The following is a 24,194-nucleotide window of genomic DNA, read 5'->3' on the forward strand; positions in this document are numbered from 1 at the left end:
GGCCAATATAGCTTTCCTGCTCACTGGAGCATGAAGCGTGTTTAATTTAATAATGCTGATAAATCTTAAAGCCAGGAGCATTTGGCTAACACATGACCCACTTTTTCAATCAATTGGAAGCATTTACGTAACAGCCTGATGCAGGGTTCCTCCTGCAAGGGATGTGGAGCTGGGGATGGCAAACACCCTCCCTGCCACAGGACCAGGGCGAATGGCTTTGGACTGAAAGAAGGGAGGATTAGATGAGATTTTAGGAAGAAATTCTTCCTTGTGAGGGTGGAGAGGCCCTGGCACAGGGTGCCTGGAGAAGCTGGATCCCTGGAAGTGTCCAAGGCGAGGTTGGACTCCAGGGCTTGGAGCAGCCTGGGATAGTGGACGGTGTCGCTGCCCATGGCAGGGGAGTGGAATGGGATATCTTAAGTTCTCTTCCAACCCAAACCATTTTATGATTCTGTGATGTCTCTGGTGAGCAGTTTATCTCCTGGCACATTGTGAGCACTGGAAATGCTGACCTCCACCTATCTGCTTATTGACCCTTTCTGGCACTGCCTCCCATGCACAGGAGCCGGCCTGGGGTTAACCAACACAGCCAGTTACTATTTTCCTCCATTGTACACCTTACAATAGGCTCAGTCCTGAAAATTCCTGATCTTGCCTGTTGTGTTACAGTCTCTCAGCCCATTCCTGTTACTTTAGTCTGCAATGTCATCGCCTTTTTCCTTGGAAATATTCTCCTTCTCCCCACCTTCAAAAGCACCTTCTGTCTTGACACAGAACCAGATGGTTTGGGTTGGAAGGGACCTTAAAGCTCATCTCATTTCACCCCCGCCATGGGCAGGGACACCTTCCACTCTCCCAGGTTGCTCCAAGCCCTGTCCAGCCTGGCCTTGGACACTGTCAGGGATCGGGACCCCACAGCCTCTCTGGGCAGCCTGTGCCAGTGAATCTGTTTTGGTGTTGAGCACATTTCATTTCTTATCCTTCTTGTGAAGATTCCATCTTTTTTTTTCCATTTGTAAGATGCAGCAGCCTCAAGCCCCATGTTTGCATGTAGGTCATAAGCAGCCTCATTCCCAGTGAGCCAGTGTCCTTTAGCTTCAGGGAATTCTATCCCCCTGCAAACCACGTGGGTTTATCCATTTTGGGTTTCATAATAACCTCTGGGAAGAGGTTTTGCATCAAACCCATATCCCAGCCACGGTCTGTGCATTGCTGCTGTTTATTCATCCTGACTTGCATTAAAGCAGTACTTGAGAACTTGTTTATCTTCTGCTGTTTTTGCTCACATAAGTCCCTGTCTGAGCAAAGGGAAATGCCAGATGCTTGTGAGCAGGATGAAAAATCTCCCATCTGATACAGACTGAGGGATTAAATAATGTGAGGGAGGATTGCTCTGTATCCCTCAGCACTGCATGTAGAAGAATGCTGGCACCTCCCTCTGGGATGGGACTGCTCTCCCCATGCAGTGGGCTGCAGGGACATTTCATATGCCACGTCCTCATGCAGAGATGCTCCTAAAGAGGCATCAGGCGTGAAAAATGAAGGATTTGTTGCCATTCTGTGGTTTTTATTTATTTCACCCTCTTGACTTCAAAACATCAGTGACCCTCTAGAGGGCAGAGGAGGAAAGAGAGAAAATGGAAAAAGGAAAACAGCATGATTTCCTTAGATATTTGTGACATGAGTGGCTGGAAGGGGTGTGGTCCACAGTCTGCCCAGCTGGGAGCTCTCAGGTCAGGATGCGTGGCAACCAGGATGCCAGTTCTGTCCTTCCCATTCCGTGCTCCTGGAGCCAGATAGACAATCCTGACCACAGCAAAGGTGCCTTGTGGTTTTCTTTATGCTGGAAATGGTTAACTTTGGTTTGCTAGACAGGTGCTGTGGTCGCTTTAAAGCCCCACTGCAGCCGCTGGCCCTTGGCCAGGCTGCTCATCTGATGCCCGACTCCAGAGTTGTTTTTTAGCTACTCTGTGGGGTCTGTCCCACCCCCAGGAGCCCATTCTGAGAGCCAGCCTTCCCCGCTGTGTCCCAGGTGATCCCGCCAAGGTGCTGCCTGTGCCGGGCTGCTCTCCCAGCTAGCGCACGTCTCCCGTTCCCGGTAGGAAATGGAGTCCAAGGTCTCCGAGGGCGGCCTCAACGTCACCCTCACCATCCGGCTGCTGATGCACGGCAAGGTAAGGGGCTCCCGCAGTGGGGGTGTCTTCACAGGTCCCTGTCCCACCTGCCCAGCCCCACACACAGCTTTGTCCAGCTGTCCCAGCCCCAGAAATAGCTGTCCTGCCGGTGGGGAGGGCGGCATGGTGCTCCCGCTCCCTCTCATTCCTGCCCCTCAACCCTGTCCCTCTGCTGGGAACTATGTCCACCAGGTCTTCACTTGGTTATGGGGTTGGGTTGGTTTCTCATCATGTTTTCTAATGTCAGTTCCTTTGGTTTTGGCTTTTTCTCTGTGTAGGAAGTTGGAAGCATCATTGGGAAGGTAAGGATGCCTTTTAATGTACCTTTGATGCTGTTCCTGCACCTGTGGTGTGGCATATGCCACAGTCACCTCTTCCCTGTGATGTCCTGAAAAGTGTTGGGTGCCTGAGCTAGGTGCTGCATTTGTGAGCCAGAAATTAGGAGAAACCCACAAAGGGGTCAAAAGACCATTCACCTAAAAACCTCACCAACCACCAGAGGTCAAAAGACCATTCCCACCAAACCTCACCAAACTCACCTGTTTCCAGCTGCTTACAGTCATGTTGCACTGGTGTTTTCATCAAATAACTTCATTAAGAGATACTAAAAATGTCACACAGATACATTTAAATTATATTTTAAGTAATTCTATAGCCCCTGTCTCTGAGGCCAGAGGACTCCATTTACCTTGTCCAAAAAGGCTTCCTGAGTTGCTCTGATGTTTCCACAGTGTTTTGGAAAGTCCTGGCTATACAGGATTAGGGTTTTTTTTGGGTGGTTTTAAAAGAAAGGTTTATGGTGGCAAACATTTTCAGCATGAACACGTTTTCCCTATATGCTTGTGCCTTATTTTTCCATCAGCGTGTCCAACTCTGGGAAGATTCACAGATGTGAATTTGTATATACATATTTGATCATTTACATGCTCAGCTCTTCAGCTGACCGTCACGTGTGAATGCAGGGCCAGGCATCACAGCCCCCATGTTTTTGGCTACACATTGGCATGTATTAGGAAGATGCATTTTTGGTAGGGTTGTTTTAAAGGTAGAAGTGTTGAATTTTCAGTAATGGCTTGGTTTTCCCTCTTGTTTCAGAAAGGAGAGACTGTGAAGAAGATGCGTGAGGAGGTGAGCAGCCTGCTCTGAGGATGATTTGTAGGAGAAAGGGAGTGCAGAGTGGCCAGAGCTGCATATTGCCCTGTGTGATATGTGCAGTAATTCCTAGGGTCAGGACAAGCAAGCCAGCTGTCCCCAGAGCTCTTTGGACCAGTTTTTTCCCTTCACACTCAAACTCCTGTCCCATTTTCCTGAGTCAAGTATTTAATGAAATGTTGAAATTAAGTCATCTATAAGATGCTTTGAGTTTTTCCAGGGTCTTTGTGCCTGCAGCTCCCGGGGAGTTGTCAGGACAGTGAGTAAAACTCTTCACAGGCAATGACCCCATGAGCTGGTCTTACCTCGATCCCATGGGTTTGCTTTGTGATGAAACATTGGAAACCCTTTCTAAGAGCTGGGATAAGGCAGGGCTGAAATCACTGCAGAGGACGGGTGTGAGTTGGGAAGGGTTGCTTGAACGCTGTGAGGCTGGCACAGGTATCAGGCTGAGAGAGGACCCAACCTGCTTGGCCGTGGCTATTCCAGGACTCCTCTTCTCTTTCCAGAGCGGGGCAAGGATCAACATCTCAGAGGGGAACTGCCCTGAGCGGATTGTGACCATCACTGGCCCCACCGATGCCATCTTCAAGGCTTTTGCCATGATCGCCTACAAATTCGAGGAGGTGAGAAATGTGAGGCAGCCCATGGCTGGGGACAGCAGTGCCTGCTTGGATTTTACTAACTGGGACATGGCCTCAGCACAGAACCTTTCACACGTCTCTGAGTGGGGTGGGTCTGGAGCACGAGTCTGATGGGGAATAGCTCAGGGGGCTGGGAGACTCAGCCTGGAGAAAAGGAGGCTCTGGGGGACCTTCTCACTCTCTACAACTGCTTGGAAGGACAGTGTAGCCATTTAGGGGTTGGTTTTTTCTCCCAGGTAAGAAGTGACAGGACCAGAGGCAATAACCTCGGTTTGGGTTGGATATTAGGGAAGATTTCTTCACTGGAAGGTCTGTCAGGCCTGGGAACAGGCTGCCCAGGGCAGTAGTGGTCACCATCCCTGGAAGTGTTCAAGAGGGAGCGCTTTAGTCACCTGACCACGATGTGTGTAGATGCGCCACCTGGGCGCTGGAGGTGGCTCTCGTCAGGTACCAAGGGCTGATGTGCTGCACTTTTCCTTTCCAAGGACATAACCAACTCCATGAGCAACAGCACCGCTACCAGCAAGCCTCCAGTGACACTGCGGCTGGTGGTGCCTGCGAGTCAGTGCGGGTCCCTCATCGGCAAGGGGGGCTCCAAGATCAAGGAAATCCGGGAGGTAAGGCAGATTCTGTTTCATTATTGCCTTCAGTGCAGCTCCTCGGAGCTGATCTGCATCCAAGGGGGAGGTGCCTTGGAAAAATGGATCCCTGTGCTGCATCACAGATCACATTGCTTCCCGGGATGGTGTGGCTGATGTAGGAGCAGCATCCCACGGGATGCCCCGTGCCGGGCCCTCGGGAGGTGCATGGTGTTGGGGCTGGAGCTGGCTCTGAGTGAAGGCGTTCAGCTGTGGGATTTCTCCTTCCTCTCGCTTTCTGTCTCCAGTCCACAGGTGCTCAGGTCCAAGTGGCGGGGGACATGCTGCCCAACTCCACAGAGCGGGCGGTGACAATCTCGGGGACACCCGATGCAATTATCCAGTGTGTCAAACAGATCTGTGTGGTGATGCTGGAGGTACAGTCTGTAACAAAGAGGGTAAAGTACATATGGAAAAAAATCCCAGCTGGCCCCACCAGAGTGTTGGGAGCTGTAGAGTGTGTCTCTCTTGTCCCCTTCACCTCGCGTCGTCGGACCACTCTCATTTCCTGGTACCTCTGCTGGAAATACACCCCGTGTCTTTTCCCCACCATTGTCCGTAGTTTCTAGAGTCCCACACTGGAAGCCTGTCTGGTTGGGTGCCCCAAAGGAGGTGGTTTGTGTCAGAGCAGGGGGTGGCTTTAGGGCAGAGGGGTGCCAGCAAGCTGGGACAGCCTGGCCTGGCGTCCCAGCAGCACTCAGGGTGCTGTGAGAAGGATATGGGGGCTACAGACAGCCACTGCTCCAAGAACCTGGTCTCTGCCTCTCAAGGACCACAACCAGGAGGAGGAGGCCAGAGCATCCCCTGCACTGGGAGAGCTGGAACTGGGAGCACAAGGCTGTGTTCCGGTGAAGTACAGTGGGAATGGTAATGAGGAAGGCTGGTGGAGAGCAGGGACTGTAGGGCACATAGATATATGTCCAAGGTGCCCTTTTCTGGGATAAATGGTGACAGGCAGAGCTGGAAGATCTCTGCCATGGAGAAATGCTGCAGTACCAGTTGCTGGAGATGACCTCAGCCACATGCCTCATGTCCACACCTGCCATCTCAGATGGGAGAAGCTCCAGGAGGAAAGCCCCTGGGACCCAGGACGGTGACACATTCCACTTCTGGTGCATCCCAGAGACAGACAAAACAAGGACCAATGTGAGGCGCTCTTGCATTGTTTCCCACTGGAAAAGCTTCAGATGTGGATGGCAAGGCTTGGTGAAGGTGATGCAAAGCCAGATGGAAGCATCTTCAGCTTGGCAGCAGCACATCTCAGCAGGGATAGCCGGGAGCCACATTTCCCATCCCTGCTGGCTGTGATGCTCAGGCAGCTGCACTGCTGCCATAGGAATTTTGGATGACCAGGTCGCAGACTGCAGCACCCAATGACATCTGGGTCATCATCAGACTGCAGCAGAGATGAGCCTGAGGTGATGCTTACCAGGTGTATTAAAAAGTTCTTCTCACAAAGCAAGATGATCTGCTCCTCTGTACAGAGAGGAAAGAGAAAAACCCACAAGTCTTCTTGCAGTCTGAAATCTGGAAAGTGCCCTGGCTTTAATGGCTCATAGAGATGTTCCATATCACCTTTCAGCCTTAAACAGATAATCCCATCTCGTCCCCTCCAAGATTTGTAATGCAATAAAAGAACAAGTGCGTTTGGGATGCTGGAGATGTACTTTGATCAGCTTTCCCGCAGACAGGTGCTTAGCAGCAGGAGTTAGATAATGCTGCTTTCCTACAAGTGGATATCCAAAGAATGTACAGGAATTTATTTTTTTTTTCCATGAGATAGTGTAATTTCTATTGCCTGTCCTTATATAGCAGTCACTGAGTTGTTTTAATTTTGGGTAGAAAGGAAGAAGAGAGCTGAAATCTCTCCTGGTCCCTAGAAACTTCCATGTTTCCTATAGCCCGTAAGTTGTTCAGGAGAAAACCAGAGGAAGAACCTGGGTGAGCAGCTCCTGTGCATCACACCTGCGGCCTGTTCACTGCAGCTCTGCTCAGACCTACCCAGGGAGGAGACAGAGCAGCAAGACCACAGAATCATGGAATCACAGAATGTGTGGGTTGGAAAGGACCTTAAAGGCCATCTAATTCCAGCCCCCTGCCATGTGCAGGGACACCTCTCAGCTGACCACAGGTGCCTTGCAGCACCCACGTCACAGCTCAGATGGCGATGACCGCACCAAGGCCTGAAGGTGACCCTTTTCCAGCGCTGAGGAAGATGAGGGCAGCCAAAGAGCTTGAGCATGGTGCTGGGTTGCTCAGATGGGCTGTATCTCCCCATCTTGCTGTTTGAGGCTCTCCTCAGGGCGTTCTGAGGAGGATTCCTGGAGCCTGGAGCAGGCGATGTGGTTTGCGCAGAGCAGAGCAAAGCTGAGGCAGGCAACGGAGGTCCAGGAGGCCATTTAGGGGCCCATTCCTTGGCAGGGGATCTCCCATGCCCCAGGTTGTCCTTGTTGCCCATGGAACCCCTCTTTCCCCCATGTGCTCCTGTCCAGAAATGCAGTGTTGCCTGGTGCGGGTGTTGCCGTGGCGGCCCCGGGGGCCGTGCTCCGTTAGGTGCTTTCTAACACTCTTTTTGCCGCCATTTCAGGAAAGCTGTTCTAATGTTCTCTCTCCCTCTCCTTATCCCTTTTCCTAGTCCCCACCAAAAGGTGCCACCATTCCCTACCGCCCAAAGCCCGCCTCCACCCCTGTCATTTTTGCAGGTGGTCAGGTAAGAGCCGACCCGCTTGCAGCCTCCACTGCCAACCTCAGCCTTTTACTGCAGCACCAGCCGCTGCCCGTTAGTGCACTCAGGTTTCTTGCCTTCTGACTTGCATGGTGTCATTCCATCCATTGTGTGCCATGGCAGCTGGACTGAAAGCTCTTGGCTTAGCTCCTGTGATGGATGCTGGACAATGAGCAGAAGGGAACAGCCAGCCTGGGGAGACACAAAGGAAAGGCTAGAATTTACTTCACCAGACCCAAGTTCAGTATTTGTCAGTGGTTGAGAAGGAGAGGATTAGAAAAGCGTTGTTGAACAAGAGGATGTCGCTGCTCTCTGGCACCTCCAGCTCAATTAGAAATACCTTTGTGTAGCTGTAACTGATCCATTGTAGGAAGGGCTTGTCACAGCTCCTTCTCTGTTCAGGGCAGCCACCATGGGAGAGCCGTGTCCCCCTCCTTGGCGCTCAGCTGGTTTGGGGTATTGCTTCCCCCTGTGCCAGAGCCTGCCCTGTGTCACCCCAGTGACACTGCAGCCTTGCAGACATCTCGTGCTATTTCCAGCCATGAGCTTTGGGGTGGTTTTTTCCTTTGTGGGATGACCATCACACGGGTGAGCTGGAGGTTATTCCGAAAACAAAAATCAGCAGAAACAAGAGCAACTGAGCACATGGCTGTTTCTAAAGAGGGAACTTGCACTGTTGCTTTCTCCACCTCATCTCATCACCTCACCTGGTGACTGAGGGCCTGCCTGTAGATCTCACTCTGCTGAGGTGCATGACATCCAGCAGGGGATGTACCTTCCCAAGAGCTCCAGCATCCAGGCAGGGCCAGCACCACAAAACCACAGCTTATGCCACCCAGAGCAGCTCCACACAAGTCACTTACTTTCTCTCCAATCATAATAAATAGAAGGACAAACTAAGAACAGGAGCAAAGCCCAGAGCACAGGCTATTGTAGGCTGAATTAGTCAATCATTGGGATCAGGAGTATGTCACTCCATCTGAGCAGCCGTCCTGGAAAAGAACTTCAAGTCCAGCTGCCTGGTCTGTTCAAAAGGGAGAGTGAGATGGAGGCAGCAGTTCTTCTGCTGTGAATGGCTGGTTTCTTGGACAGAAGTAACATCATGGGAGGAAGCAACTGTGTCTGAAGTGAGAGTTCTTCCCAATGTTGGGAGCCCTTTGGCTCTGCCCAAGGGGTGGCACGGGGCGGGTGGGTCAAGGACAGCTGGTGACAGCTGGTGACAGGTGTTTGGGGTGGGATGAGCCTCCGGGAGCTCAGCAGCCTGAGTGATGTAGCAGCCAACGGCTGCTGCCAAAGGGACCAGCCCTCAGAGGTCAGAGTTGAGTTGCATCTGTCCAAGACACTTTCCAGCCCTTGATTACCTTTTTCGGCTCAGTTTTTCTAATCAAAAACCAATGGCCAAATTAAACCACCAGGACAGGCAACTTTTCAGCCTCTGTCACGTCCCCGTTGTGCTGGGTTGCTGGTGGGCACTGGGACAGACATTTTCCCTTTTCCTCCTGCATGATTTTGGGGGTTTCCTTTACACAAAGCACTTTGCTCTTTGCAAACAATGCAGCAAATTTGCAGGTGGTACCAAAGTTTTTTCCTTTCATTTTTCTTGGCAATCTTTACTCTCCCTTTTCAAAGTGTTCACCATCTCTTTTGCCATTTCTTTCAGAATCATCTGAATAATGTGTCAACAAGTGAGATATGTTTTGCTTGCTGGTTAAGTCCTAAATATTGGGCTCTCTAGTGTCTGGCTCTTCACTCACATTGCTACTTATTTTGAGATTATTTACTAACAAAAAGAGAAAGGATTGCTATAAAGGATGGGAAAAACACACAAACCCATTTGCCTGGCAGATACTTGCATGGACTTATCAATTACAGCTGGTGAAAGGCATTGCAGTGCAGGCTGCCCTCGCCTCCATGCCTTTCCAATGCCCCAGCAGAGCACTGGAATATACTGGGTGGATGTAAAGCATCCACTGGGACTTGTGCACCTGGAAATATGGACAGGCTCACAGAGCTGGCTTGCTTTTTGGGGTCACGCTTGGGCAGCGATGTCACTGTGCACCTGCTACACAGGTTCTGGTTGTTAGAGGGGCACTAAAGATTGTCCACTTTCAACCCCCGTGCAACTGATCCTTATTTTTTGTACAGCAAAGACCAGCCACAGCCTGATATTCCTGCTCCGTGCAATGCTGGCACCTATAAAGAGCTGTTTCTTTCCTTCTGAAAAAGCCGAACTGAGCCTGAGCCCTTGAAGTCAGATAGCTCAGCATGCTCTAGGTTGAATGGGAGGTGGAACATCTCCCTCCTGCCCCAAGGATTTGGTGCCCCAGGGAATTTAATGTGATACAGGGGGTCCCAACAGAGGGATGGAGTTCTCTCCTCATGTCCTGCCAGCCCTAGTAACATTTTTGCTTTTCCTTTACAGGCCTATACAATTCAGGGACAATACGCTATTCCACACCCAGATGTGAGTTTTACCCTAATTTTTCTTATACCCTTTTCTGTCACCTGCATGCTACTGTCAATTCACATAATATTAATATTAGCCAATAATATTAATAGTGTATTTTCAAAGTAACTGGCCATGTGTAGTATCTGTAATATCTTGAGTAGCCTTTTAACCTGTAAGCACTAAACTTTATTACTTCTGAGGACTTGGCCTGATGCTAAAATGTTTGCATTATTCAGTGCTATCCCTTTGTTCTGAGAGAAACCTGTGCATTTTGTGCCTCAAAATGATCAAAACAGGGGCAAAAAAACCCCAAAATTTTCCTTTCTATTTTCCCCTTGTCTTTAAAATTTTGGTAAGCCAAGGTCATATTTAGCTGCTGAGGGCCTTGGTGGGGTGGGAAGAAGCCAGAACTCTGGCTTCTTCCAAGCCTGGGCAGGTATGTGCCTTTCTGAAGGGGCGCTTCTTTGGGTGACATGGAAATTGGACAAACCCCCCACCGTGTCTCCCAGAGGGACGGGGCAGGTGTTGATGCTGGATCTCACCTTGCTGAGGGCCCCCAGCCCAACGTGGTCACCCCGGGTTTGGTGTCTGCACCGCTGTGGGTGGCAGGGCAGCATGGGGACAGCCCCCACTTCACCTCGGGCTCCTTGGGGCAGAGACAGGAGCTGCTCTCAGCTGCTCTCACTGAGGCTTGGGCTCATCCCTGGGCTCCCATGCCTGTGGGGGGACATGGAGGGATCGACAGCTGGAATGTGTGCACCTGAAATTACCAAGGGAAATAGAAAATCAGTCCATTTGGAGGACTTCTTTGAGGAAAGCAGTGAAGCTCAGCTTCTGAGGTGGTCATGGCTTTTAGAAAAGGCAGGGACTTTCTAAATGTGTTTCCAAGGGGATAAAATAGCCATCAGGTCTCATTGCAGATGGTCTCTCCTGCTGTGAGGCAAGGATCTGCAGTGGGGCTGAGGATGTGGCAGTAGGTGGAAAACCTTCTCCAGTCATCCACCCATGCACGGGGTTGATGCAGCTCAGAGCTCCCTTTTCCAGTGAGTGCGTTAGGTACTAAATAATGGAATTACTTTCCCCGTGGTTGAGAAGGTGGCAAGGCTGTTTGATACCATGAATGGGAATACCCCCTTGCCTGCCCTGTATGGGAGCATTAGGGAGCTACAGGCTGGATTTTCATCCTAGGAGAAATGTTTTCACTGGAATTAGAGGAATCCAGGCTTTGGCTTGTGACACCAGTATGTGTGTACTCTGAAGAGCCTGCTGTGATGGTTGATAAGAAATATTCCTCATTATGTACTCTTTGCTTTTCCTCCAAAAGCAGAATATAACAAAATAACCTGTATAGTTAGGATAGATCAATGCAGTCTTTATCCCAGTTTTTCTTTGCAAGTGGTGCCAACAGCTCAGTGTTTTCCTTGTTCCTATACTCCTCTTATTGTCAGGATTAAAATACATTTGCTGACTGCACTGTGCCCCACTCCCAGCAAATTTCCTGAATAAAGCTGTTGGTACAGGGGCTACTCACATCCTTACTCTCAGGTTGTTCTTTCAATGACTGGTCATTTCAAACAATGTTCAGTGCAGAATCCAGTCTTGAATGTGCTTTTAGGGCATTTTAAACACATTTTAGGTGTCTGTGTTTAGTGGCTGCCCTTTGCAAAACGGGCAGAATTTTGAATGCCCGGTGTGTTCTCCTGCCATGATTTTGTCCCTGGAGAAGCACTCCAGGACAGGGGAAGCTTTGGCTCATAAGGGGCTTCAGCATTGCCTGGGTGTTTTTGGCTGTTTGGGATGTGATGGGTAGCTGCCTGCTGTCCCAAAAGCTGCGGGATCATAGAGTCAGAGACTGGCTTGGGTTGGAAGGACCCTTAAGGACTCATCTTGCTCCAAACCTCTGCCATGGGCAGGGACACCTTCCACTGTCCCAGGCTGTTCCAAGCCCCATCCAACCTGGCCTTGGGCACTTCCAGGGATCCAGGGCAGCCACAACTTCTCTGGGAACTCTGTGCCAGGGCCTCAGCACCCTCACAGGGAAGGATTTCTTCCCAGAATCCCACCTAACCCTGCCCTCTGTCAATGTGAAGCCACCTTGTCCTGTAACTCCGGGCCCTTGTCCAAAGTCCCTCTCCAGCTCTCTTGGACCCCCTTTAGCCCCTTGGAGCATCTCCGTGACCTCCTCTGGACTTGCTCCAACAGATCCATGTCCTTCCTGTGCTGGAGACCCCAGAGCTGGATGCAGTACCTCAGGTACAGTCTCACCAGAGCAGAGGGGATGAGCTGGAAGAGATGGACGTAGCAGCTTTTTCCATGACACCTGGATGCAGCCATCTTCTCCTCTCCTAGACTTGTTTATTGCTCTAATTGCAGGGGCTGCATAAATACCGCTATCTGAACTATGTCTGGAAGGTCTACTAGGTCAGTGTTAGAAAAGATTTTGGTCTCCCCCACGTGGCAAGCAGGACCCCTGTCCCAGGGCATGGCTGGAGCCCACTGGGCAAAGAGATTTCATCTGGAGTCCTGCCAGTGGGACCAGGTGTCATGAGGAATTCCAGAAACAGGGTGCAGCTCCAGGATAGTTCTGAAGTTGAAAAGCATTAGATGCTGATGTCCCTGCTCCCTGCAGGAGCAGTAGCATGCCCAGTGTTATCTGGAGACAGCTGTGTTGTGGCTGGAGCCCGTCATATCACACCTTTCGCTAAAGTAAGCCAAAGACAGCCAAAATAGGCACAGAGATGTGCAGACACCTCTTTTTGTGGAGTGGTGAGACCTCTCCCCTGAGGCAGCAGGGGCTGGGTGTCCTCATGCCTCTCCAGACAGGACAGGGATCCCACAGGTAACCTGTCCAGGAATTTTCAGGTGTTTCACTCCTTCCTGCTGCTTCCCTCCAGCCTCCCCCAGTGTGCTCATGCCCCCAGGTCAGCTCTTCCCAGCATTTCCCCCTCACTGCTGCCAGCCGGACCTCCTCACTCTCCCTCCCTAGCCCTGCTGCAGCAGCAAGGAGACATTTGAGTCTTGTTGCCCCCCAAAACATTGAAACTATAACTCCTGCCTCCCCATTGCCAGGAATGATGGGCAAAAGAAGCAGTTTAAATTTAGGTGGTGATATGGTGCTGAAAACTCCCAGAGCCCCTGTGAAAGTGGGAGGTTCTAAAGAGTCTTCCCTCCTGCTCACTGCCAGTCTTCAGCCCAGTTTGGTTTGTTTTCTTTTCTTTTCCTGTCTTTTTGGGTTTTTGTTTTGTTTGGTGGTTTTTTGTTTGTTTGTTTGTTTGTTTTTTATTATTTGGAGCAGTAAAACTGAGCACAAAATGTATTCCAAACAAACACCTCTCTATGAAACTCCCTGACCAGGCAGCCAAACCTCCTCAGCACAACAAGGGATACAAGGATCTGAAATACCTACTGGTCATGACTGAAGCCCATAATTCCCCATATTTCTAATGAGCTGGCATTTAGAAATGCCGTTTATCCATCTCCCAGAGGCCGTTCCAATTGGAGGCACAGCACAGGAATGTGTGCTGCGGGGACAAGCGGTGACAATGTGGCTCAGGTGGCACAAAGAGGGTTCCTGGGTGCTGGCTGTGACGCCCACCATCTGGCCCTGCACGGAGGCAGAGGAGTTGAACTGACACTAAGAATGGGCTTCTTGCTGGTATCGTACTTCAGACCCTGACCAAGCACTTCTGCCAAAGATTTGGGCTTTATTGCACTATACCCAGGCCAAGTCCTTTCTGCTAATGTTTTTGCCATGTCTCACCATGGCTTCCTGGTTTGGTTTTGTTTTTGTTTTTGTTTTTTTTTAAATTTTTATTTTTCAGTTTGTTTTCCTTTTCCCCCACCCGCCCATTATAATTTTGTTCTTGCTTTTTGGTGTGACTTGTACTCTATGACAATAACCTTCTTAGCTCTAATGTCCCTCCTACCCCTCAGCAGTTGACCAAGCTCCACCAGTTGGCTATGCAGCAAACCCCCTTTACTCCCCTTGGACAGACCACCCCCGCTTTCCCTGGTACGTACCCACACGCCCTTTCAAGATATCCTTCTCTTACCTGTAGACTTTCTCTCTCTTTCTAAACTCTTGTTGTTTAATGGAAATGAGCAGGGCGAGTAAAAAGTGGCAATATCCATGGGGAGAGGTTAAGGAGAGGCTTGATGGATGTTGTGGGGGCTGTGGTGCTCAAGGCGAGCTCTCAGCCTGGGCTTTCCCAGCAGAGGCCGTGAGCACCATCCCTCCTTCCCTCTCTCCATGAGGAGGCGGCATCCTCTGCCCCGCGCCGCTCCGGATTCTGGCGGGACACGCGTGCTTTCCCGGCACAACGCCCGAGCTCTCCTGGCGGGACGCCCGCACCCTCCCGGCAGGAGCGGCTCAGGTCGGCCAGGCGTGCTGCGCGGGGAGCGGTGCCGAGCCAGGCAGGACGGAGCTGTCGTGGTGGGAAGGAGGCATGGCCGGAGGGGGCTGCGCTGATGGGAGGACAGCCAGCCCCGGCATGGCCCGAGCCTTGTCCTCGAGGCCGGCATGTTCCCGGTGACCTGGGAAGCAGATAGAGCACAGGGGATGGAGGTGCATAAAGTACTGCTTGGAAATTACTGTTCTGACAGTATGTTCATCATATTTTGAGCTTCCTAGATGAAGTGACATTGCTTATCTCCTCGAAGGGAAAAGCATTAAACCTGTTTCTTCTTTGCTCTTCAGGAGAAAAGCTGCCCTTACATTCCTCCGAAGAAGCTCAAAATCTGATGGGCCAGTCATCAGGTAAAACACAAAGCTAGAAGGAAGTAAGCAGGCTTTGGTTGAAATGTATTCCATAAATAGGACTGTGCCGTTGTTGTGCTCCGAGAGGAATCATGATATTCGTGGAGAAGACAGCAGATTGTCTTGGTGTGCAGGAAGAGATCAGGCAGCACCCTTCTCCTTGTGCAGCATGTCAAAGCAAAAGTGCCTGGGCTTTATTACCTGGCTCTGTGATGTTTTTGTGCAATTGCCATAGAACCACAGAATATCTCGAGTTGGAAGGGACCCACAGGGATCATCCAGTCCAACCCCTGGCCTTGCACAGACACCCCAACAATCCCACCGTGTGCCTGGGAGCATTGTTCAAATGCTCCTTGGGCTCTGGCGGCCTTGATGCCATGCCCATTCCCTGGGGAGCCTGGTCAGTGCCCCTGCACCCTCTGGGGGAAGAGCCTTTTCCTGATGTCCAGCCTGACCCTCCCCTGGCACAGCTTCATGCTGTTCCCTCAGGTTTTGTCCCTGGCCACAGAGAGCAGAGATCTGTGCTGCCCCTCAGGTGTGATGAGGTCTCTCTCAATGCTGTCTGTGTACCAGGAAGATACCGGAGTCATCACCCTTATTCCTGCATTTAATTTTGCATAAACTTTGCTCAGAAGCAACAGAACAGTGCTGATGGGAACAGCCGTGACAGGCAGCTCCGAGCCATTCAGGGTGAGTTGCAATTTTAGTGGGACAGGACCCTGAGGACCCACCCGAAGCATGGCTGCAGCTTTGGAGAAATTTTGCTGTCAGACGTGCCACATTCATCCATATGCGAGAAAAAGATTTGTCTTTTGTTTCCTACCATTGCATAGAGGAGCTATCTTGAGACCTGGAGGCTCACAGGCAGGATGAGCCAGACCTAGGGCACACAGCCATCCCATGCATGCCTGAAAGGTTTGGTGACAACACCTAATTATGAAAGCAAGAGTAGCCCGAGCAGATAGACCCCACAAGATTGCAGAAATATAGATTTCATGACACCGACCTGTGCAGCCGTGTTTTCTGCATGCCCCCTTTGCCCTTTGCAGTCACCCAAGGCATTAACCCTGCCCTGACACCCTCGTTACAGCCTCAAGGACTGCTTGTACATATCAGAAAAGGACGATCTGGAGTGATGAAGTAAAGAGTCTCCAGATCACGGAGAAGAATGTGGCCATTCCTCAAAGGCTGTGTGATGGAGGGATGGTGCAGTGCCATGGCACCAGGTGTCGCAAGGGCTTTCAGCATCATCCATGTCATCTGAGTGTGGGATGGAGGATGCTGCCTAGGAGTCTGAGGAGCTTAGTTTCTGTTCCCTAAGATCCCTGGATGCCTCAGTGCTGCTCAGAGCCCTCACTGGTGCTCTGCTCTCTTTAGAAGACATTTTCTGCCACACCCAGGCTGCTGCTGAACTGAGCCTTGTAACACATGGCCAAAGGAGAGGGACACCCTCACCAGAGGGATATGTCTGTGATGGGTGCAATCCACCTTGCCCCAGACTGTGAGGAGGCTCAGTGTACCGGCTGGTCCAGGTGAAGTGTGTGCTGTAAAGTCAGCATCAAGCATTGACTGTGGTGTAATACCTGGGCAGGAGATGTTTTGTGCAGGCTTTGGCATTAGTACCCCTGGCAGGGGTGAATGACAGCAGAGGGCTGCCAGCTGGAGGATTTGCATCCTCATTCCCTGCAATTCCTCTCCTCTCTGTGGTCCCAAGTGAAAAGTCTGGTGAGGAAGCCCCCTGCAGGCAAATGTCAGCAATGTGTATCTGGGAAGATGCATTCAGGAAAGCGCAGGAAGTACATTGTCACACAATCTTGGAATGGTTTGGATTGGAAGGGCCCTTACAGCCCATCCTGTTCTACCCCCGTGCCATGGGCAGTGACACCTTCCATTAGAGCGGGTTGTTCTAAACCCCATCTGCCCTGGCCGTGAACACTTCCAGGGATGGAACAGCCACAGCTTCTCTGGACAACTGGTGCCAGGGCCTCCTCAACCTCACTTCCTAACATCATAAGATCATGCATGAGCATATCAGAGATAACCAGAGCTCCTCTTCCTCTGTGCTGAGGCCCTCCATGGAAATATGTGAGGAATTGGGTGCTGCTGCTGTCTTGTTTTGCAGGAGCCCTGCAGTTCCAGTCTCTTTGCGCTTCTTCATTCTGCACCTCCTTAACCCCCCTCTTTCCATGGATACAGATCTGGCAGTCTCTTCTGCTCTTACAAGCTTTCATCAGTGGTTTATATCATAAAGATAAGGGGTTTTTTTCCAGTTACTGCAAATTCCTGTCAGGCACCATACAGCTTCTTTCTTGCAGATTTCACACAGGACGTCCTTGCTTCGGCACTGAGGTGATTTAATATGGGAAACCTAGGAGCACTATGGCATGGTGTCTCTTACTTCTGGAGCTGCATTCACAGGGTATCCTGCTGGCTCCAGCCATTCCCACCATGGAGGAGAGAGCTCTCCCTCACCCAGGGGAGGGTGGGAGGAAGCATGCCCCTGCCTTTGCTCCTCACTGTGTGATTTTGGAGGGAAGCAGGATCTAAATTTCCATACTGTTCACCTTGCTTTCTCTTAGGAATAAGAGGGACAGGTGGTCCTGGTCCAGCTAGGTTGCATGTCTTAACAGTCTGACTCAAATTCAGCATGAGAGTCTGGGGGACTTAACTTGCAGAGGACTTGTGCTGCCGCATCCCGCAGGGACACTGGTTTTGGGGCACCAAGCTGCTGTCACATGCCAGCAGCTCAATGCTGCTCCATCCAGAGGGGGCTGGAGGGTGCATGGACAGCATTCTTGTGGAGCAGGTGTCCCAGCCGGCATGCTCTCTGCTGCTGTGCTGGAACCTTGCACCCTCCTCTGAAGCCATTCCCAGTGGATAGGATGAAGGGTGGGAAGCGAGGCACTCGTGGGATGCAGGGAAGGTGACACCCAGCTCCAGCAGAGTCAGGTAGCAACTGTCTTCCTCCTCCTTGTCCCAGAGTGTGTGATCCCCTTCCCCTCCCAGCCCGGAGCAGGACGCAGCCTTGGCAGTGTTGCGGGAAAGCAGCGGAGCTTCATGGTGTTGCCTCTGCCAGCTCTAACCATGTTCCCTTGCATCTGCCCAGGTTTGGATGCCAGTCCCCCGGCCAGTACTCATGAACTCACCATTCCCAATGATGTAAGTAAATCCAAGTGCTTCCTTGGCATGTGTGTGTGTGTGTGTGTATATACACATACAAATATATACATACATGTATCTATGTATAATGTGCAGCCATTTGGCTTTGTTAAATATATTTAGATATATCCCTTCCCCATGTTCCCTCATCCTTGTGCAGTCGGTTGGGGATCAATCTGCAGCACAAAGTGCCCGTTGGACTTTACTCCGTCGTTAGCTTGCCCAGGTACAATCCTTAATGCTCCATTTTCCTTTCCAAGTGAACTCAGTGCTCATGAAACATGCCCAGTTGACAGCATTGGGAAAGGGAGAGAGCTCCCATGCCAGCTCTGATTAAACTCTTAATTGCTTAATCAGGCCGTGGCGGGTCTGAGATGATGTTCCAGCTCAAGGGTAGTGATGGGCTGGGGTGGTGGGGGAGAGGAGGTAAGTAAGTGACATTTCTGATGCCACAAAGTGCCACATAAGTGTCTGAAGGACAGTGTGTTTCAGTACTGCTGGCAGGCAGCTGTGGGGTCTGATAGGTGGAAGCTTTGTGGTAACATGGGTGCTGGACTGGGATATTTGCTGGGAGGAGGCTGGAGCCATGTTGAGCTGGGAGGAGGTGGGATGGAAAGCATGACACAGCCACCACCTGGATCCATGAGCCTCACTTGCTTCTGGACTGGTTTCTGTGGATTAAGACCCAGTCTGTGCTCAGATCAGGTTGAGGGCAAGTGGAGGCATGACATCCAGTCTCTGTTCCCATGTCCATCACTAACAAGCACCTTTAGCCCATCCTCATCAGGAGTCTCTGGATAGGGCCTGGCAGCAGTTGCTCTTTCTTCCTGCTGTTCAGCAGCAGCTGGCAGTGCCCTGGAAGGTCAGCAATCCCGGCTGCAGCTGCCAGGCACCTCTGCCAAGACTTGTGTTCACCCAAGAAACATGCAGTGCAAGAGCCTGTGAGCACCTGCTGGCTGAAACCCTTGGAGATGCTTCACCCTGGGTCAAATCACCACGGGAGGGATCTGCAGAGCAGACAGTGGGGGCTGATCCCAGATCTGCTCCACCCAGCAAGGATCCCTCTCCAGGAAGCTGCAGAGAGCTCTGCAAGCGCTCCTGAGGTTCCAGGAGCCATGTCTGCTGAGCATGCAGGACTGTAGCAGTGAAGGTATCTTCAGAAATATGAAGAGACCCCTTGCGAAAGAACTCACATGGGAGGAAAGGATGCCAGGAGACCTCTGAGAGCTCAGGAGCACTTGGAGCGTTCACACACCAGAGGCCGAGCTCTCACCAGACCTGGGAGATATTAGATGTTATCACCTGGACCTTGAAAAACTGCTCCTTAGCTCTCCCCATTGTTGTTTCAATGCCTTTAAAAAACCCACTGAACTCTCTCAGGAAGCAGAGGACAGGTTTGTGTTCCTTTAAGAGTCACCAGGTTTGTTTTAGTGGTGTAGCTTGGAGTTGTGCTACAGCGGAATGAAATCGGATGATACCCATCTTGCTGCTCCTCTGACTGTCAGAAACTTGAATGTTGTTCAGCTTGGGTGTAGCTGAGCATCTGCCTACATAAAACCTGCTCCTCAAGTCTCTCCAGCAGATTTTCATTTGCTGAACCAGCTCGGAGTTATTTCTGTGATGTGAAGACCAGGATGCGCTGAACATCCTCCCACAGACCCTGGGACAATGTATATTGACAATGGGACAATATACAGCTTTCCAGTGTATATTTAGGTCCATATGGGATAAACCACCATGGCAGCCCCATGGTCTGATCAAAGGATCAGGGAGTATTTGGAGGAGTAATCATCTTTACTTATACTGTACAGAAATCCAGCAGCTGCCAAGATGAACATCCCGTGTATAAAATGCCCTTGGAAAAGAGCTTAAACGGCCTAAAAGAGCATGCAGAGCACTTCATGCCTGTATTGGTCAAGCTGGATATCCCCGTATGTGTTACCAAGCTTTGGAGATGATTTGAGGAGGATGCACAAATGAGCAAAGACCGTTGAAGAAAGTCAAAACACTGAGGATCATGGTGGAAATTCAAGGGATGAACAGTTGAGGAAATTCAAGTCTCCATCTGGCTCTCATTTTTTCAGAAGTGTATGAAAGACGTGTTTTTACGCAGAGTCCGCCTCTTCTGTGGGTGCCCACTTGTGCCTGCTGGTGAGCCACTGGATTGCACCAAAAGAGCTGGAGGGGGTAGCAGAGGCACTGAGGCTGTCTCAGTGGGATAGAAGAAATGTGGGATGGGGTCACTGCACCAGCTGATGAGGGGACTCCTGGGGTTGGCCTGTCCCCAGTGAAGGCAGCAGGCTTGTTTCCTTCTAGTAATGTGTCCAAACCACCTTTGGGTTTGCTTTGGCTGGGAAGGGGATAAGTACTTGCAAAACATTGACCATTGATTAAACCATGAAAATTATTATTACTGAAATGAGCCCTCCTTGAAGCCCTCTGAGGTGCTGGGCATCATGTGCAGATAATGGAGATTCTTCCCCACAAGGAGCAGAGCAGGGCAGGACTCTGGATGTGTCCTTGGAGGACCGTGCTCACACGCTGGTAGGAATCACCCTGGGCTGTCCCTCTCCCGTTTTCATGAGCATTAAGGTCACTCTTGTCCCAGGCGTGCTCACATCCTGCTGGTGACTGCCAGAGCCGCTGCTTCTCAGACATTCCCTCCGTGCTTTCTTTCCTAGCTAATAGGCTGCATAATCGGACGCCAAGGGACCAAAATCAATGAAATTCGGCAGATGTCGGGAGCGCAGATCAAAATCGCCAACGCCACGGAAGGGTCATCGGAGCGCCAAATTACCATCACAGGAACCCCTGCAAACATCAGCCTTGCGCAGTACCTCATCAACGCCAGGTGAGATCCCCCGCCGACCTCCACCGCCTCCCACCACGGCCCATCCCGTCCCGCCGTCCTGCTGGGAGCACCCCACGCTCCTGGTGCCATGGGCCAGCAGGGCCTTCCTGAGGCCGGCTGGGATGGACGGTGTCTTGCTAAGACCTCTGAGCAGGGACCAGATATTGCCAGCAGGACATCTGGCCTCAGCTGGCACTTTGGCTGGGGACCAGGAGCCACCATGCTGCTGGCGGAGCAGCCACAGGTCGTGCCGGGCGCCTGCCTTCCCTCCACCCTCGCTCAAGGATTTTGCTCGTGGGTGGGCAAAGTTGCCGCTGTCTTTCCTGGGAACGAGGCAGGGGACGGGGAAAGGAATGGAGCTGAGACACTGGCAGGGAGGCGTCACTTGGGACCTGCTTGCTGGGATCCCAGCATCGCTTACTGCCTCTTCCACGTGCTTCCAGGCCTCCAAAAGGCTTTCCTCCATTCAGTGACAACAATCAGTCCAGTAAACGCAAGACATGGGAATGGCCTGACTGCTTCCTTTTCATCATGAAAAGCTTGGCACTGCAGGACTTCACAGGGGCCAAGGGTTCCCAGCGCTGCTGCTGTCTGGGGAGAGACGCAGCCCGTGCCATGGTGAGGCGTAGCTGCAGAGATGAGCTGGGGACCTGTTCCATGCAGGCAGGGAGCTGTGTCCAGGGTGCTCACTCAGACCTGTTTGCCTGTGTCTGTGAACTTGTGGGAAGTGAGTTTAAGGGGATACAGGACCTTTCTGGTATCTTTGCACCCACCTGGCAGAGCCACTCAAATGGGCCCATCCGCCTGGGCAGGATTGATGCCGTGCCAGCCCGCTGCCAGCCCCGGATGCGCGCAGGACGGAGGCTGCTGGCAGGGCCACGAGGACAGGGGGCTGCTGGCGGTGACGGACACTTGTTGGGGTGTGGGCTGGGAGCACCGGTGAGGTCTGTATGTGCTTTCTCCTCCTTGCACCCAACCCACTCGAGCCCCGACCCGTAGCAGACCCCTGCCATCCCATCCTGCCCTGCTACCCCGCTGCTCATGCCTGTGGCACCCCTCGCCCTGCTTGGGTGAGGGACGGGGCCAGCCCCCCACCCGCGGGCATGGCTGAGTGGCTTCCCTGGAGATCCTTGCCAGTCTCTCCCCACCATCCCTGAGACGGGAAAGAGAAAGAAAAGAAAAAGAAGTGGCTATTAGTTGCTGGGAAGGGCTGGCTGAGCTGCCCCTGTGCAGAGGTGACCTGGTGGGGCAGCACAACAGGGCTCAGCCTCTCTCAACCAGAGCAAAACAAAGCAGCCTGGGGAGCTGGCACAGCTGCCTGTCTCCTGTGAAGGGATGCTGCTGGAAAAGAAGCTGTGCTCTGGGATGACTCCTGCCAGCACCTCTGGTGGGTGACACCCCTGCCGCGGCCTGGCTGCAGTGAGGAGAGGGAAAGCCAGCCAGCTATTGTGCTGGCTCTGTGCTCCAGCCCCCCATGCCCTCCTCGGGGGTCCGCCAGGCCACCCAGTGATGCTCTGCCCACTCCATCTACGCGGGATCTGGGCAAGAGGAGGAGCGCTGCCCCGCAGGGTCTTCGTTTTCTTTTCTGCTCTGGTGATTAAGCGCTTGTTTTTTGTCTCCCCCCCACCCCTCTCTCTGCCCCTGTCTATTCTAGGCTGACGTCTGAGGTCACTGGAATGGGCGCACTCTAATTTCCACCCACCATCCTCCACTCCGCACCACCCGACCCTCTCCAGCCACCGGCACTCCACCCAGCCTGTACTGCCTGTACATTTACCGTCTTCCCTTTGCCTCCACAGATACTCTTTTCTTTACTAACGTATATATATATATATATAAACACACGGGCGCGTATGCACACACTGGAACGTTTCTTTACAAGCTCTTTAATCTGTGCTCCCGAAGCTGCTCCCAAACTCTTTGGTTATGGTCCTTGTTTTCAGCGTTAGGGTGTTAATTCTTCATCTGCTTCATCTGCTTCTTGGGGACAGCAGGGCGGGGGGGTGGGGGGGTGGGGCGTTGTTTATTTTCTCTCACTTGGCAACACTTCAGGAGCTGGCGGGGTCTCTAGTGTCAGTCTAGCATAGCTACCTGTACATTGAGTTGATGTTGGCGGTACTCTCTGTAGCGTATGGACATAATGATGCCACCCAGAGCTGTGCATGTTTCAGACGAATTAATTTTTCTCACCCTCCTTCCTTTGGTGCTCCCCCTTGCTTGTCCTGGCTCACCTTCGCCGCCTCACGCCCCTGCCCTTAGGGTAAGGGCATTCTTTTCACCCTGTGTTATTTGGGAAGCAGAAGCCAAGTACGGGTTCAGCCTGCAGGCTTCTCTCTTGGAACATGGCATGGTCCAGACAAGCCCATTTTCCTACTAAGCTAAGGGAATCACACACACACAGATACACACAAATGCTCTTTTCTTTTTTAACTAACAAGCACCTGGAAGTGGGAAGAACTCAGCTGTATGGGACTCACACCCCCAGGAGCCTTTGAAAGCACTCTTTTGGCAATCCCCCACAAGCAAAACCTCAGGAAGCTCTGTGAGCCAGCTGTGTTTGTCGTTGTTTGTGTTCAATAAATGTCTGTGCAGCTCTGGTACTGATGGGCTCCGATTGTTCTTCTCCTGGGTCGCCCCAACAATGCCAGCCCCATCCTTCCCTCTGCATCCTTCCACACCTTTTTAGCTACTTGGAGGGAAGGTGGGGGTTGTATGCAAGAGTTCTCCATTTTTTTATTATTATCATTATTATTACTATTATTACTATTATTATTTCTCATCAGCATCATAATTTTTTTCTGTTTTCATTTTTTTAGAGAAATGACCAAGGCACTTCCTGAGTGATTCCATGCTTTCTGTTTTTTCTTCTTTTTTTTTTTTTCCAAAGGGAGAGTATTTGGCTTGTGTAATCCTTTGGTTTTCCCTGAGATTAATTCATAAGTTATGGTGTGACAACCATCATCTTTCACTGCCCCCTTGTCTGGACGGATCTGCCATGTGTGTCTCCCACACCCTTCCCCAAGACCCTCTCTGCCCAGCCCTGCCTTCTGCTTCCCGGCTTTTCTTCTCTCTCTTGCCTCTCCAGCAGGGAAATGTACATTTTTCATTTCTTAATTCCTGACTGTCCCTTTTCCCAGATTGCACATGAGGGGACCATGATACACTGTGTCCCCAGACAGCTGAGGCAGCCACACAGTACATTTTTGCACTGCAGCACATGGAAAATGCATTGTTTTTTGAGGTGAGCCCCAAGACTTCCTGGGCCTTTCCCTGTCTTCAGCCCTCAGTACCAGCAGGCACCACTGGCAGTTTCCCACCCTTCCCCTGCCAGGATGCTGGGCCACTTCTCCTCCTGTCTCCAGCACTGCCTGCTCAGCACTCAGGCTGTGTCAGGGATCCCGGGGGATGCCACTGCATCCGTGGGGCCAAGGATGGGCAGGGGATTGTGGGCTCCAGCAGGGAGCTGGTGAGGATGAGAGCCAGCCCAGGAGCCCAGAAAGGTGAAGGTTGTGCCGCTGAGCATCAGGGTTTGCTCTGCCCAGGTATCCTGAAACCTGTTCATGCTCAGCTGTCTGCAGCATTCCGAGCTTCTGTGGCTGAAAGGTGCTCCCAGGTGCTCCCAGATCCTCCATGAGGTGCTTTGCTG

The 24,194-nt window shown here is 51.6% G+C and overlaps 1 protein-coding gene across 26 annotated transcripts in view; it reads left to right on the forward strand.

Moving 5' to 3' along the window:
- PCBP3 (poly(rC) binding protein 3) overlaps positions 1-24,194 on the forward strand; it is a 44,014-nt gene that overhangs the window by 14,119 nt on the left and 5,701 nt on the right. Inside the window, exons 2-14 of one of the 26 annotated variants that reach the window (XM_064718498.1) lie at positions 2,033-2,174; positions 2,453-2,476; positions 3,270-3,302; positions 3,836-3,952; positions 4,456-4,587; positions 4,857-4,985; positions 7,244-7,387; positions 9,756-9,797; positions 13,716-13,794; positions 14,479-14,538; positions 17,645-17,697; positions 20,379-20,548; positions 22,203-22,528. In XM_064718498.1, coding sequence (XP_064574568.1) covers positions 2,106-2,174; positions 2,453-2,476; positions 3,270-3,302; positions 3,836-3,952; positions 4,456-4,587; positions 4,857-4,985; positions 7,244-7,387; positions 9,756-9,797; positions 13,716-13,794; positions 14,479-14,538; positions 17,645-17,697; positions 20,379-20,548; positions 22,203-22,239 — 1,089 coding nt within the window. In that variant the 5' untranslated portion in view covers positions 2,033-2,105 and the 3' untranslated portion in view covers positions 22,240-22,528. Of the gene's footprint in view, positions 1-2,032; positions 2,175-2,452; positions 2,477-3,269; positions 3,303-3,835; positions 3,953-4,455; positions 4,588-4,856; positions 5,007-7,243; positions 7,388-9,755; positions 9,798-13,715; positions 13,795-14,478; positions 14,539-17,644; positions 17,698-20,378; positions 20,549-22,202; positions 22,529-24,194 lie in introns of those variants that run through there. The other 25 variants (XM_064718499.1, XM_064718506.1, XM_064718507.1 and 22 more) reach the window with 25 other exon arrangements.

The sequence above is a fragment of the Zonotrichia leucophrys genome, chromosome 7 (genome assembly GCF_028769735.1).
Source record: "Zonotrichia leucophrys gambelii isolate GWCS_2022_RI chromosome 7, RI_Zleu_2.0, whole genome shotgun sequence".
NCBI lineage: Eukaryota > Metazoa > Chordata > Aves > Passeriformes > Passerellidae > Zonotrichia > Zonotrichia leucophrys.